General features: G+C 34.4%; 2 protein-coding genes across 3 annotated transcripts; both read left to right on the forward strand.

Moving 5' to 3' along the window:
• Positions 1-2,412: 2,412 nt before the first annotated feature.
• On the forward strand, positions 2,413-5,018 carry LOC105764563 (uncharacterized). Of its 2 annotated transcripts, XM_012583190.2 has the most exons (8): positions 2,424-2,792; positions 2,893-2,986; positions 3,091-3,216; positions 3,352-3,510; positions 3,766-3,884; positions 4,028-4,219; positions 4,308-4,398; positions 4,675-5,018. In XM_012583190.2, the coding sequence occupies exons 1-8, from the start codon at positions 2,638-2,640 to the stop codon at positions 4,753-4,755; spliced, it is 1,017 nt and encodes a 338-aa protein (XP_012438644.1). In that variant the 5' UTR covers positions 2,424-2,637; the 3' UTR covers positions 4,756-5,018. The 2 variants fall into 2 exon arrangements, with proteins under 2 accessions (XP_052481500.1, XP_012438644.1); XM_052625540.1 differs by lacking the exon at positions 3,091-3,216 and having other exon boundaries at positions 2,413-2,792.
• Positions 5,019-11,228: 6,210 nt separating this feature from the next.
• On the forward strand, positions 11,229-14,815 carry LOC105764564 (serine/threonine-protein kinase STN7, chloroplastic). The gene is made up of 3 exons (XM_012583191.2): positions 11,229-11,699; positions 14,302-14,391; positions 14,711-14,815. The coding sequence occupies exons 1-3, from the start codon at positions 11,274-11,276 to the stop codon at positions 14,765-14,767; spliced, it is 573 nt and encodes a 190-aa protein (XP_012438645.1). The 5' UTR covers positions 11,229-11,273; the 3' UTR covers positions 14,768-14,815.
• Positions 14,816-15,678: the final 863 nt, after the last annotated feature.

Here is a 15,678-nt window from a genome sequence, read left to right on the forward strand (position 1 = left end):
ATGGTTCTAAAGAAAAGATTGAAACCTAAATAAATTTGTTTGTTTTTATTGGTTTAGGTTTAGAGAAGAAAAGTCACAAGTCTAAAACCTGTATTAATAGTCAAATACCTCCAAAACGGGGGCAATTTTTAATTTGGAAAAACATGTGCTACCTAACATCTGTTGGGGACCCATTTTCTTTGCACAAACCAACAATCTTATTATCATATGTCAACTATGAAGTTAATTGGTTTCCAGGTTCACGGTAGTATTATTGAAAACAATAAATATATATATATATATTCCTCCGGGGAAGGCTAGATCGCAGAATGCAAGACTTCATTTCTGGGTATTTATTAAGTTGTTTTCCTTAAGAAAGCGACTATTGTGAAGGTCATGGGTCAAAGTGCATGCAGTTTGATTGGGAAGCTGAAATCTAAGACCAAAACAAGACTGATGGAACTGAAAGTTGTGGTAATGCTTGCTCCTACCTAGGTACTCAAGACTTACCAAAGCTTCATTGACTATTTTTTTCATACTGACATTGTGTTCATAAGTAAATTACATTTTCATTAGTAATATACAAGTGGGATGGAGCAATGTGGAGGAGAGCATATAATGGATATAGATCCATGCAAATGTGAGACGTTGATGGCACTCCATTCTCATCCTAAGCTTATACTTAAACCATTATTGATAATATTCTATGTTATGGTAATGAAACATTAAATCGAAATAAATACTCAGGATTCTGCAATAAACAATAGTCAACTCGACGGGGTTTCATGGTTTGTATGTAGAGGTCAATGGCTGCATTTTCTATGTGATGTGAAATTGATAGAGTGAAACTATGAATTTCTATTCATGTAATTAATTATAACCAAAGACCTTTAAACACAAACTCCATCCATGAAAGCACCATACGTAGATCTACCTTTATTTTAAAATTAAAAATCAAGATTGGAAGAAAGACAGACTTAGACTTGTCAATATTCAGAAAGAGAGCGCAGTAAGTCAACAAACGACGACCAAGTTGGCTTATGGATATATATATACCCGCTTAACAAGCAGAAGGTGCCCATTTACCCCTTAAAGTATTCCAAGGGAACTCAAAGTCCTCCATCGCTTGCTTTTGGGTTTTGTTTGACTTTTTTGGCTGACAATCAAATGTGAAGCAATCGCAGATTCTCTTCCCTCAATTATCTCTTAATCTATCTGTCTTATCTTGAACGTGACAACATTACTACTGCCATTGGATTTCTTTACACCTCGGACCTCTTAAAAGCTGAGCTAAATTTATATTACTGGTTTGTACTTGTAGTGATAGTATTGTTACAGGGATGAGCTAAAAGTTGATCAGGCATTGATATCAAACCTGGGACCTCTTGCTACACATTAGTGGTGTCATTTACATGATTTAAGAGTGGATTTATGATATATGCTGGCCAAATGTCACACAACGGTTTATGCTACATCGGTGATCTTATCCATTTGTTAATCAGTGACAAAAAAAGAGAGATACATTGCATTTTACCAGAGAAGGCGACTTTCTAAGACCCCATTTGGCTCAAATTTTTGAAAAGCGGCCAAATGCTTGGGAACTCTCTGTTTATGAAGCAGTAGTGCAATTGGTTATCTTTTATGGTATATACCCTATAATTGCATCCATGGTCCCCTCTCTATGCCCTCTTGGTGGTTAGTGGACAAGTATCGAAAACTGTACTCTCCCTTTCAATTGGAGAAGGATGCTAATTATGATTCCTGTACGTCTTTTAACGTTAAAACTAAAGTGGGAATTGAAGTTTACAATGAAAACAGAAGAGTCCTAGCAATTTCAGATAATCAGATTTGTGGTTTCATCATTCACAATGAATAGTCCGGAAATGCTGATTAATTTAAATTATAGGAATGCATGACAGCACTGCTCAAGCCACTCGAAACCGTTTTATGACAAAACATTGGCGGAAAATGGGCATCTTCTGAAGAACATAGGCAGGCCCATTCCCTGCAACAAATTAAGAGACAAATCATGTCTACATACTCACCTGTTTCTGCTAAATGAACTCCATTTCATGTGGTTGCTGTAGTAGTCCATCAGCTCTAATATTGGGCTGTGTAAGTGGGAGATGACAAAGCAGTTCAAAGTTGTCAGGTTATTGGACTTCTTCTTTTATTGTAACTTTGTGTGGACAGTTTCAGCCCATGCTGTGAACATCTCTTTTGGACCATGTAAGTTCATAAAGAAAGGAGCCTGATTGGGTCGTAAAGCCCATAAACTTCGTTGACTCATTTCTGTCAGCGCATGATATGTGGTGCGCGGGACTTCTTTTTGTTCAATGGACTCTTCAATCCTGTTAAGCCCCCTCTCTTCCACAAAAAAGGGAAAAAAAAAGAAGCTGAAATAATCGTGAACAAGCCCAGGAAAAAAAGACCATAAACTAAAAAACAAAGCAACTAGTGGTCTAAATTTGAAGCCGATTATGGCTTTCCCTCACTTTCTAGGTTCTACTCTTTCAGTGAGGCTTCCCAAATTAGCCTATCTTTGATAGGCAGGTGTCTGGATTGGTTAAAGAAGGGCCATGACGCTACAAATGGCTTAAATAAATCCCACACCCAGTTGGCCAAAGCTTTACACCGAAGAAGCAAAGCAGCATCGGCATGGCAGTTTATTGCAATTCCGCTCCCTTTTCTTGCAAAGCCTGGAGAAACAGAGACCCCACACCCTTATCCGCACTCTTACCCACCCGTCTCTTCTCACTGCTTCAACCCCCATTTAGCTTCCATCCAGATAGATTAAAGCTCTCAACTTGCAGGTATATATATCAACTTGCAACCAAGAAGTGTCATTCTTTCTGTTTGGTTAAGTGCATGCTTTCTTTTTTAATTAATTTTCGATTTGGGTTGGTTTTACAGGTGGGATAAGGTGGCTTCTGCTGTTGTTTCTGAAGAAAGTGCAGTTGGGTCAAGCTCTTCTGGGACTGATGTATTCAACCTCACTTACCTAGAGGTGGGTTTTATTATTATTATTATTGTAAATTCAGTTATATTGAAACTTTTTTTTTTTTTGAAAAAAGAGTTGTTGACAACATGGTTTAAATTATTGGTGTATAGGGGAATAGTTGGCTGTGGGATATAAGTGGGGTGAGAGTTTTGGTTGATCCAATATTGGTGGGTAACTTGGATTTTGGTATTCCATGGCTCTATGATGCTGCCAAGAAATTTTTGAAGAATTTCGAGGTTTTTTCTTCTTCTTTAGTATCCATGTTTCTGATCTTTGTAGGACTTATTTATTTATTTATTTGTGGTTAATCATCTTTGGCGTTCTACTCTGTGTGTGTTTGTTATAATTGGAATCTAATTTTGTTTGTGCAGCTTACTGACCTTCCTCAAGTTGATTGCTTACTCATAACACAAAGTCTTGATGATCACTGCCATTTAAAAACCTTAAAACCGCTCTCCGAGATGTCCCCAAATCTCAGAGTCATTGCTACTCCAAATGCCAAGTCTTTGCTGGATCCTCTTTTCAGAAATGTGAGTTCAAAAGTTTAATTTAGTTTTCAGAGCTGCTTCTTTGTAGGCATCTGTTTGCACTTCAGTCTCCACTGCATTTTTGTGGTTTCATTCATGGAATATATCATCATAAATAGATGCTAGTGTTAAATGTAGACAAGTTAGGACAGAGCTTGTCATTTCATTAAGCTATTTTGTAGTAGAGCACCTGGTTCTAAACTAATTTGCAAGCTTACGATTTTACACCCAGTTCACCTTAGCTTTAGAAATTTTCAGGTTACGTATCTAGAACCTGGTCAGGAGTCGGAAGTTGAAGCAGCGAATGGTTCCAAAGTCAGAATTCAAGCTACTGCTGGGCCAGTTCTGGGTCCTCCATGGCAACGACCTGAGAATGGGTAAAGCTTTCCAAGCTTCAACTTGTCAATTTGACTTGGCATCCTCTGTTACTAACCATTGGTATCTTATCAATGTCCCTTCTAGAGTTCTATCTTCACATATTAGGTTTCTTTCCCGAATGTCTTGGAATTATGTGTTTCAGGTATCTAGTCATTTCTCCACAGGGCCAATTGACTCTCTATTATGAGCCTCATTGCGTATACGATAAAGATTTTCTTCAGAAGGAGCATGCTGACATTGTTATCACCCCAGTGATCAAGCAGCTTCTTCCAAATTTTACGCTGGTTTCTGGACAGGAAGATGCAGTGCAATTAGCTAAACTGCTCCATGCCAAGTACATTACCTGAACTAGTCCTTGAATCTATGCCTAATCAACGTTTTACTGTTCCCATGCATATGACCTTTCCTTGATTCTTTTCTAGGTTCATTGTGCCAATGAAAAATGGAGATCTTGATAGCAAAGGATTTCTAGCCAGCATAGTCCAGGGTGAAGGAACAATTGAATCATTCAAGGTCAATTCCCTTCCCCTTTCTTGAAAAAAAATGAACCATGGTATCTGCATTGGCTGGCGCCCATTTGATATATTCATCCAGAAACGGTTTTAGGGTCATTGGCAAACACTTTTTCTCGTATTGGGACCTAAACTCATATATCTACCTCCTGTGGTGTTCATCTTCAGGACTTAGTCCAACTTATTTTCCATTTTGTATCACTCAGTAAATATTGTTATTTTTATGTAGTAGATATTCAAGTGGCTGAGGCAAGTGTTTTTTCCATTTGAAATACAGGAGCTTTTGTCGAAGGAATTACCGGATGCAAAGACTTTAGAGCCCACACCTGGTGAACCATTGCAAATTCCTCCCCCCTAAAATCTCTTACATTTGCTAGTAAAACTATGTATATAAGATAGTTCATGTATTAAATCCCACTCCCAGGCCTGCATGAACTTCCAACCACTAGGCATCTTCGTCTACTATCTGTTACGTATTTAGCTATTACTAGAATTGGACTCAAGTGAAAATTAATAGTTTTTAAAAATAAAATGGGTGAAAATATATATGTAATAAGTTTATACAGTTATTATACGAAGTGGTAATTTTTTAACGCAGTAGATTTTTGTTCTTGGATAAAATGATGTTTTAAATGATTGATACATTCCATTTCAAATTTGTGATTTTATGGACAGAGTTGGTGACACTTGTCTAATAAACATCAAATTTAGTCGAAGATTAAAGAAATATATAAAAATTTGTTTAGAGCAAACAAATGACCTGTTTGTGATTGAAACATTAGGTCTAACTTGATTGTAAGAAGGGAGAGGGAAGAATCATCATATAGTGAGTCGATGGTGTTGTTTATCATAGCTATCCAATTCCCATACCTTGTTATCTTTACGTACAAGATATCTCAATTAGTCAACATCTCTTTTGTTTTTCATCTGATCATTCTTAGCACGCGTTTAGCTTTAATTTACTTAAAGAAGTGGTAATGGGCATATCTTGTTAAAAGCTTCCGAATAACATGTGCAGGCTATTCCCTGTAACAAATCAAGATATAACCATGTCTACATACTCTACTAAATGAACTCAATTTCAAGTTATTGGTGTACTGTAGAGTAGTAGTCTATCAGCTTTAATTTGTGGCTGTGTAAGTGAGAGATGACATGGTAGTCTGGTAATGTTTTAAAAATCTGACTTGAAGTTGAATCGGTTAAGTTTTTAATTTTTGATTGAACCAATTGATCGATCAATTCAATTATAACTTGTTGATATATACAAATTAAATGGAAAAGTCGTTTGATCTTATTTAAGAAATAAGTTAGTCATAAAGTTAAGTCAAAAGTTTTTATTAAAGCTGCCAAACAACTTATTCTTTCCGATGCTTGAATCCCGAAATCAACATTGTTTGGAAGGCATTACTTAAATACCAGCTCGGCTCGAAAATAACTATGCTCAAATTGTAAAATGGATGAGGATCCCTCACGTTATTTCAATTTTTTTTTAAAAATTATTATTATTATTGTTCTAATTACACGAGTCTCTCATAAACATAAATCAGCTTTATTTGTTTTTATTTTTAATGTTTCAAACCTTTTTTATGAAAGGTAACAAAAGGACTCCTCTTATTAGTTTCACCAGATAAAAAAGAACCCTTTAGTTGCAAGCTTCACTTCTTGCTAGTGAAGTTGCAAGCTTGTTAGCTGAAGCTTGTTTAATGCCATGTCTTTGAAGCTTCATAGCAGAAGCTTGCTTCTTTTTATCAAGAATTTTGTTGTTTGCCCAGATGAAACAACATTGAGTGCCCTCTTTGTTGGATACGAGGATTTCATGCAAGGTATAGTGAGCCAAGAAAGTAACATTTTGTCTTCCATCAGACTAGTTCCTTCTTCTTCATGATCAAAACTAAGAACATATTTTTCACCTTTTCCATTTTACTACCTTTTTTTTTGGTTCAATTTTCGGTTTCTGGTTCATGTCGGTTTTTAAGGGATTTGAATCGGCTTGTGGGATTGGATTTTTTTTGGGCCAGAAAAGTTTAGCCAAAATGAACCAGTTTTTTACTGGTTTGTCCGGTCAGGATTCACGATTCAGATCGATTCTACTCCTTTCTCCGGATCGGTATGCCGGTCGGGTTTCAACAAGCATTGAGGTTTTTGGATTTCTTTTTTATTATAACTCTGTCTGGACAGTTTCAGCCCGTACTTTGAACCATAAAGAGAGACTGATGGGGTCGAAAAACCCATAAGTAATACAATAATGAAGGGTTAAATATAAAATTGGTCCCTAAATTTAACCACTTTTCTCATATTGGTCCTTAAGGCTTTTTTATACTAGATTGGTACTTGAACTTTTTTTTGGCACGTGGCGTCCTATTTGGCAGTGACAGTCAACGATTTTTTTTCTTCTCCAACCTCATCTCCTTCCTTCCTCAGACTTTTCAAATATCTTTCGTTTATCTTTTTCTCAGATTTTTAAATCTAAATTTTTTTCAATTTTTTAATCAAAAGCTTCTCTATTCTTTCTTTTTGTTTAATCAAAACCCTTTTCAATATATGTCTGGAAAAGTGGCATTTTGGGTTTATAGAGAATGAGGATAGGTTTTGTTTCCAGCAAACATGGAACTTGCTTCAAAAAGGGTTTTGAGGGTTCGAGTTGAATCGTTGAGTGGGAACTGAGTTTGGGTTTGGGGGTTGTTGCAGAGTGCTGTAATGGAAGCTAATGGGGTGAATTGGGGGATTTTGGTGTTGGGGTTTGAGGGTTTAACGGAGAGAGAAAAGGGAGGTGAAGATTGGGCATTCATGTTTCGTTGAGGAAGGTTTATTTCTGAAATCTTTGAACCATTGTAATCATGGAAAATAACCTAAAAAAGAAGAAGAAGTAATAATCATTGCTTATATGCACTTAACATGGTATTAAGAAATAATAATCATTGCTTATCTGCACTTAAAATGGAGAATCTTTATTTGTCGCTAAAGTTGTTAGGAATAGTTTTCCCTTTGGAATTTATATGGTAGGAAATGTCCTTTTCTTTATCCTCTCAGTTCGTTGCTGTATTATTAAAGAAAATTTTTATTATGGTTGAGCATAATGCACCCCGTGGTTCTATGATTAATCTTGTCATTATTTTTCTCCATATCTTTGAATTTTATGGTAGACAAGGAATTGAAGTTATGATAATATCAAGTTCGTGGTTGCTATGCTTTGATGCAAAAGAAAACTATTATCTGTAGTGATTCCCTGCTTTTTATCATACCTGCTAATAATTTCTATCAGTTTCTTATCTTGAACGATGATTGTCGGTTGAAGATAGTTGAATATAGCACAGCATTACGAAGTGCTTTGCGATCTATATTTGAAAAAAAAAATGTTTTCTTTTTGGTCACTGTAAGAAGAACAAGCCCAAAATTGAAATCAAATATGTCTGTTTGATTGGCAATAAAATATTTTCCGTAAAATGATTTCTGAAAAATGTTTTACTTTTCTGTAAAATGACTTACTGGAAAATATTTTCTACTGTTTGACAGATTTCTTGACAATATTTTCCGGAAAAGTTATTTTTTACATATATTAATATATATTAATAAATTTTTATATTTTAAATTATTTTTACATATATTGCAATGATTTATTTATAATAATACTCAATAATAAGCTATAATATTGATCGTTATAAATTGAAAAATATTATCCACAATGAGTACTAGTAAGAATATTGAATAATTATAAATTGCTTCGAAACCATAATGAGTACTAGAAATAATATTATCCAAATACATAATTAGTAGTACACCACATAGTAACAACATTGTCCAAGTGCATAATATTACACAACATAAAAGTATCAATATCTTCAACCCTGAGAAAATTTTTGAAGCCAAAATTTTCTATGCTTCTTACTTTTAACTAAAAACGTTTTGGCATCTGATTCATGACTCCCTAAATAATTAAACACAGAACACAAGAAGTCATCATCAAATCCTTCTTCCTCCATCGACATCACTTGTTCGTAAAGCTGTGCTGTCTTGTCGGTAGTAAATTGTTTCAAAGCAATTGCCATTTGATGTTGATTACGATTCATCTACACAAAATAATGCCACACAAATATGTTTTAACTACTACAAAAGATGCAAGATTTTCATAAGATCACATAAAGTTACCATGACTAAAAAAGTGCATACATACATATCAAGCTAATTATAATTGCCCAATAATAATTTTTTGAAAATAGCACTTATAAATTGATCATAGTTAATACAATACTTCAATTGGTGCAAGAGTTTGTTATATATTATTAGGTTATCTTTCATGTATAATTAATACAATATATATGCTCCATTTTCAGCATGAAAAAAGCGTGAGAAGACTGACTGGACAAAGCTAGCAGTAAATACTACAACATGTGTGTGTATATATATATTTCGGACATAACTAACAAAAATTTCATCAAAAGGCTTAATTAGATGGCTTCAGTGACGTATTTGCCACTGCATTTGTCATTGTTGGAAACGCTTAAACAGCAGTGCCATATAAGCATTAAGATCTTTAATATAATAACGATCTAATCAAAAGGCTTAATTATACTATTTTAACATCTTACGCCTATATTTATTAATTTATAGCCGTAGCCAATTATTTTAAGTTGCCCACTCTGGTCTTAGCTAGCCTACATTTTTAATTGCGAATGATGGTTATCATTTGCTAAAACATTTAAAACGAAAATCATGAATATTTTAATTTAAAATATATATTTTATCCAAACGATAAATTGTTGTTATTATTTATTTGCACCTAAATCTTTATGAATTATCCAAACAATCTGGAAATTCCAAGCCACATGAATATTTTATCCAAACGATAAAATCTTTATGAATGATCCAAACAATCTGGAAATTCCAAAGCATATGGAGGGAGGGATGATTGTGGGCTACATCCTTATTTCACAACATAAAAGGTATTATAAAAAATATAATATGAATATGTAAATGTATCAAAATATATACAACAAAGAATGCATGAAGAAAGGATCACAATATTGTTTGAAAACAATGAAGCATATCGCAGGATGATCACGGATATCTCGGGGAACGTGAATAATACCTTGATTGGATTTGAAGCTATCAACCAGAAATTCGAAGCAGGCTATAGTAAATACAAACACTGCGTTGAAGAAACATCAAAAGAGCTAAGGATTGCTAAACATAGGGTTGGAGAAACAAAGAGCGAAAAGAAGCAGCTTATGAATGAAATGACTAACATGATTGAGCAACTGAAAGATCAGAAGGAAAAAGAATCTACGTTACGGGAACAAGTTGAGAAGCTACAGATTAAGGCAAACAAGGAAGAAAACGAGAAGGAGAATCTGATGAAATCGGTTAAGCAACTGGAGAATAAAGTTGAGTTGTTGGAGAGGGCAATAAAAGAGAAGGATGAAGGTATATTAGGCCTAGGAGAGGAGAAGAGGGAGGCCATTAGGCAACTTTGCATGTGGATAGATTACCACCGGAGTCGCTGCGATGATCTGAAGGAAATACTCTCGAAAAGTAACAAAGCTCAGAGGGCAACCTAGAGTAAGTCCCTCGTATTTTTCATTACATTAGTATGTTCATTTTGGTTCTGCATTTATGGATTGTTTTTCATTGTTTCATTTGTTTTTTTCTTTTTATTCCACAAGTTGGGCTGTTGATAAAAGCAAATTGTCAGGGTGATGTTCAAGTTATGTCTCGTAAAACTTGGTTACTTGTAAAGATAATAAAACCTCAAATTTTCAATGATGAAACTTCTATTGCACTAGGCATCTCTAGAACAGTGCTCTCACATGTAGAACCTCAAATTCTTTTACTTCTAAAATAGATTATCATCATCAAAATTAAAAAGAAAGAAGCTAAAGTCACCATAATATACCTTCCAAACAAGCTAATCGTGCAAACCAGTATATACTGTCAAGAAAAACACATTCGAAAGACAAAATCGATGAGACTTCTCAACACTCGAATTGAAAGAACTACCTAATATACAGTTTTGCCATACAACAATGCAAATCAATATACAGTTCAGGTAGGTTCAGCAAGCTTGACAATAGCAAAATATGAAATCAACACCTTGCATTACCCAATTTTAGTGAAGAAAAACCTAAAGCCCTTTTTGCTGTGCATCATACCAGGATAAAAGAAAATCAAATTGCAACTTCAACATCAAACAAATGGAGTGAAAGTGAAAAAAAAAATTATAGAAATATCGGGACAAAAAATACAAACCCAGCAACTCTTTTTCGACCGAATTGAAAACCATAAAAAATCAAATCTATAATAAAGGTTACCTGAAATTTCACACAGATCTGACGGAAAGTGGAGTGGAGATAGCAAAAATAAATGGTGGTCGGAAACTGAGCACGTCTGGAACGGTAATCTAGACGGATGTGGAGAAGAGGGAACCGAGGAAATGAAAGAAAACTGCGATAATTGAAGAGGGAATCGAGGAAATGAAGGAATGAAGGACTTCTTGGGGGGTTAGTGGAAAATTGATAAACAGAATCAGTGTTTTGTACCGGAGATGAAGGGAGGAACAAAAGAGGGGATAGAGAGGAGTTTCCGAAAAATGTCTTACGGAAATTAGAAGCGTAAGACATTTTCCCCAAATTGTAAGCCAATTTCTCGTTCTTTGGATTTCATTTTGCAAATGTAAAATGTTTTCCGCCAATCAAACACTGGAAAAGGCGGAAATGATTTTTCGGAAAATCATTTCCACCAATCAAACAGAGCCTAAAAGACAAAGCAACTAGTGGTCTAAATTTGAAGCCGATTCATGTAAACTGCAGTGTCTCTTTCTCTGAGTTTCTACTCTTTCGGTAAGGCTTCCCAAATTAGCCTACTTCTCTCTCTTCTATAGGCATGGCCACGGTTGCATCCGGTGGAGCTTCCATCGGCCTTATCAATCCTTGCAACTCCCATCAACTAATAAAACACCCATCTCCATTTCTTGGCACCAAGTTCAAACTCAAGCTCTCTTCCAAAGCCAGCCCCTCAATTCCTAAAACGCCTGGAGTTTTGTCCTTGAAAGCTCAACTCATTGATGCAGTTCGTGCTTTCTTTGTGGGAGTGGGGGTGGGGTTGCCATGCACCGTCATGGAGTGTGGTGATATCATATATAGAAGCACTTTGCCCAAGCCCGATGGGCTAACCCTAACCGTGCCGGGTGCTATTTTGGCTGTCGGTGCTCTGTCTTATCTCTGGGCCACTCCAGGTGTCGCTCCTGGGTTTTTCGACATGTTTGTTCTTGCTTTCCTTGAGAGGTTGTTTAGACCAACTTTTAAGAAGGTGAGTGAATTCATATCTAGTTTTTGGGGGTTCATATTTGTAACACCCCCTAACCTCAAACCATCGCCGGAACAGGGTTACGAGGCATTACCAGACATATCAAACAATTTACACATAATTTAAAAATAAACAACCAACATATTAAAATAAATCATAATTCATATAAATTTTACTAATTGATTTCATTCATTCATTTTTATTTTATAAAAATTTCGGCAGCATTTCGGCTTATTTTTACATTAAACCCCCTGCAAAATTTCAAATATAAACAACCCAATTCTAGTATTTCAACCAAGGCATTTATATATATATATATATATACCAAATACCATTTATCAAAGTGCACCCAAAATGAACATAACACATAATGTTTCCATTCTAAACTAAACATTTCCAACTCAAGTCATATCACATAGCTTGATCAAACCCCAAAATTCATACAAAAAAAATTAACTATACATGCCATATTTACATTAATTACAAAAGGTCCAAAAGTACCAAAAATTGCTTGGATAGTGTGATAGCAAATCTCCGACCTAGTCCAAAATCGAGCTAGCTTCCGAAGTCTATAGAACATAAGAAAATAAATGAAGTAAGCATTAAGCTTAGTAAGCCGTATAATATAGAATTAAACTTGCCAATTTAACATTTAAGCATTTAAAACAATTAAATTCAACTCATTTGTCCACAAAGTCTATTCACATCACTATCCACGAGTTAGTCATATAGCTAAATACATCATGTCATCCATATAATTCATATATTCATAAAACAAATAGTTCATGTAAATCATATAGCATTTATATCAATTCCATTCTATTCGTGTAACTTGTAATTCATCAATAATAATGAAATTTTTCCGTATCAATAGTAACTTATACATATCAATGGTAATTCATCCAAATAATTATATAACTTATTCATATGATCAGTAACAGTAATTATGCCCGTTGAACCTATTAGAACATCGAGGGATACACGGGTGATACACTATAAGTGTATTTATCAGAAATTCGTCAATTCATTATCATTTTCGCTCTTTCGAGCCATGATCGGTAAGTTCATTCCGAGCTGATAAACAGTAAGCTCTATTGAGCTGAGACGGTAAGCTCCGTAGAGCTGAAACGGTAAGCTCATACAAGCTGTGGTGAGTCCGCAACAAATGCAGGAGCTCGACCAAACGGTAACCCTAGTGACAAGTCACTCGTATCAAGCGATTTTCTAAAGTTCAAACGGGCTCAAGATTATCCAATTTCATCAATTAAGAAATGAAAATCAATAGCTCAATTTCTCAATTCATATGCGTATTTATATATTTAATATAATTAAATACATACATTTAAATACTCAAAATTTAATATTCAATGCCTATTATTATACCAAATCTATATAACGTATATAGTATTTGTAACATTTCATTTGCATTCATGTAAACAGTAATATAATAGCATATCGGTAATTTAAAATTCAAGTGGATCATTCATTCAACTTACATACATTCATTTTTGGACAATTACAAATATTTAATAATTCAATTCTAGCTACACGAACTTACCTCGTATTTGCTCAAATACTTTCGTCTACCTGTCTAACTTTTGTTTCCCCCGATCAAGTTCCGGTATTTGTTTATCTTGATCTATATAAATTCAAATTTAACTCATTTATTCACCAAATCAATCAATTCAATCCATATATATATTTTGGCATTTTTACAAAATAGCCTTCATATTTTCACATTTTGACACTTTAGTTCCTAATTCACAAATACACAAAATATACGAGATTTCTTTATACGTATTCTTAGCCGAATAATATATATCTTCTAATCAGCCCATATTTTCATTTTTTTTATTAAATCCCTAAAGCTCATTTTGTCACAATTTACTTTATAAAACTTGTATATATTTCAATACCCATCAATAATCTTGCATAATACTTCAAAATATACTAGTATTCAACAATGGCATATTTCAAAATCATCAAAATTTTCAGAAATTAAGGTGCGGGCTAGCTAGAATACAAAGCAACGATCTCAAAAACGTATAAATTATTAAAAGCGGAATAAAACCATACCCTAATTGAGAATCTAAACTTGGCGCATATAAAAGCCATAACTTTGGCTTTCTAACTTCAAGATCGTGCGAAAGAAAATGACTCTACTTTCTGTTTTTTTTTTTTTTACTTTAATACACTATTAATAACCATTTTACCAAATTAACCTTAATGAAATAAAAGCATAATTCACATATTTTAAGGTCATTTATGACCATCACCACTATCATTGGTCCAATAACATAATAAGGACATCTCATTCAACTTATCGACAAATAAATACTCTTAACTTATAGCATGCTACTTTTACATTTTACGCGATTAAGTCCTTTTTATCAAATTAAGTATTTAAGCGGTAAAATTTCTTAATGAAATTTTATACTATAATTCCATCATCTTGTAAAACTTATTAAAATAATATAATAAATATTTTTACTCGGTTAAGTGGTCCCGCAACCACTATTCTGATTAGACTCAAAAACGAGTTATTACAATATTTCTCAATGATGATTTGTTTTATGGTTAAAAAACGTTGTTTCTGGTTTTGCAGGATGATTTTGTTTTGGGAAAGAAGCTGGGTGAGGGTGCTTTTGGTGTCGTCTATAAAGTTTCATTTGCTAATAAGAAGCCTAATTCAAAGGTTAGGCTGCGTGTTTGAGAAATCCATTGTATAAACAACTGTGTTCCTTTCATAATTCCTTTATCTTTACTTGCACGTGACAATTAATTATCAATCTACTATCTGAATTGGGATGTTAAGCTGTTGAATTTGGTTGCGTTAATTAGAAAGTACTTTCAGATATTTGATTTTGCAAACAAAAGGAATTGGTGTATGTTTACTTAGGCTTGCATGGCCACTACTCAGAGGCAATTGAATAGGCTCTTTGCATGTTTGAAATAGTGGAACTGAATATGGGATGTCAATAGTTAACAAATTTAAGGGTTTTTTTCATTGTCAGAAAGAGGGTGACTTGGTGGTGAAAAAAGCTATGAAATATGGTGCAGTGGAGATCTAGATGAATGAGTGTGTTCGAAGAGTTTGTGCAAACAGTTGTGCTGATTTTCTATACGACTTTCTTGAGGTCTTAATCCTTATGACTACTCTCAATAGATAAAGTTTAGTTTGATTTCTAAGGGTAAAGTCATTTAGTCCTTTTTCTCTTCATACTGAAACTGGTACCCTTAAACCTCTTGTAGGGTTCCTCAAAGAAAGGAGGAGAATATTGGCTTGTATGGCGATATGCTAGGAAACACCTGCTGAATTTGACCACAGAGAAATACCCCTTTATTGGAACTAAGTACAACTTTCAACATCAATAATTTATATTTTATATAAGAAACCTTACCTTACACACACACAAAGTGAATACAGATCCCGCTTCGTCTCGCTTTAATAGAACCGCACCAGACCTTCATTCCTCTAAGGTCTGTCATCTCATTAACAACGTAAATTTCGTCATGTATATTTTCCACTTGTAAAGTACATTAATCCATTATCATATAAAGTAAGGAAGTCTCTTGAGTATTGATAGAGAAATAATGATTCAAGGAATATGTATATATGCTCCTACTTATTAGGAGAAAGGGAAATGCTCTTTTTCTCTACTTTTAGATTCTTTGTACATCAAATTCCGTCTGAACTTCCTTTGACATTTATTTTCTCAGATTTGTTTTTCATTTTCTTCAACCCTGCACCAACAATTGGTGTGCTTACTCCCATGACGTTCAAATCTTCGAATTAAATGGCTGATCCTAATGAAACTATCCCTAACTATCAATCCCTAAACCAAGAAACCCCTAGCTAATAACTATCCCCCAACTAACCACCAACATTACAATCCATCACATCCATAGGATTAGAAAAATGCCATACCTAGAGGAAATACTACGACCTCTTCCCAAATATCCTACCTACCACCACCAAAAA

Source organism: Gossypium raimondii, chromosome 12 (assembly GCF_025698545.1).
Source record: "Gossypium raimondii isolate GPD5lz chromosome 12, ASM2569854v1, whole genome shotgun sequence".
Taxonomy (NCBI): domain Eukaryota; kingdom Viridiplantae; phylum Streptophyta; class Magnoliopsida; order Malvales; family Malvaceae; genus Gossypium; species Gossypium raimondii.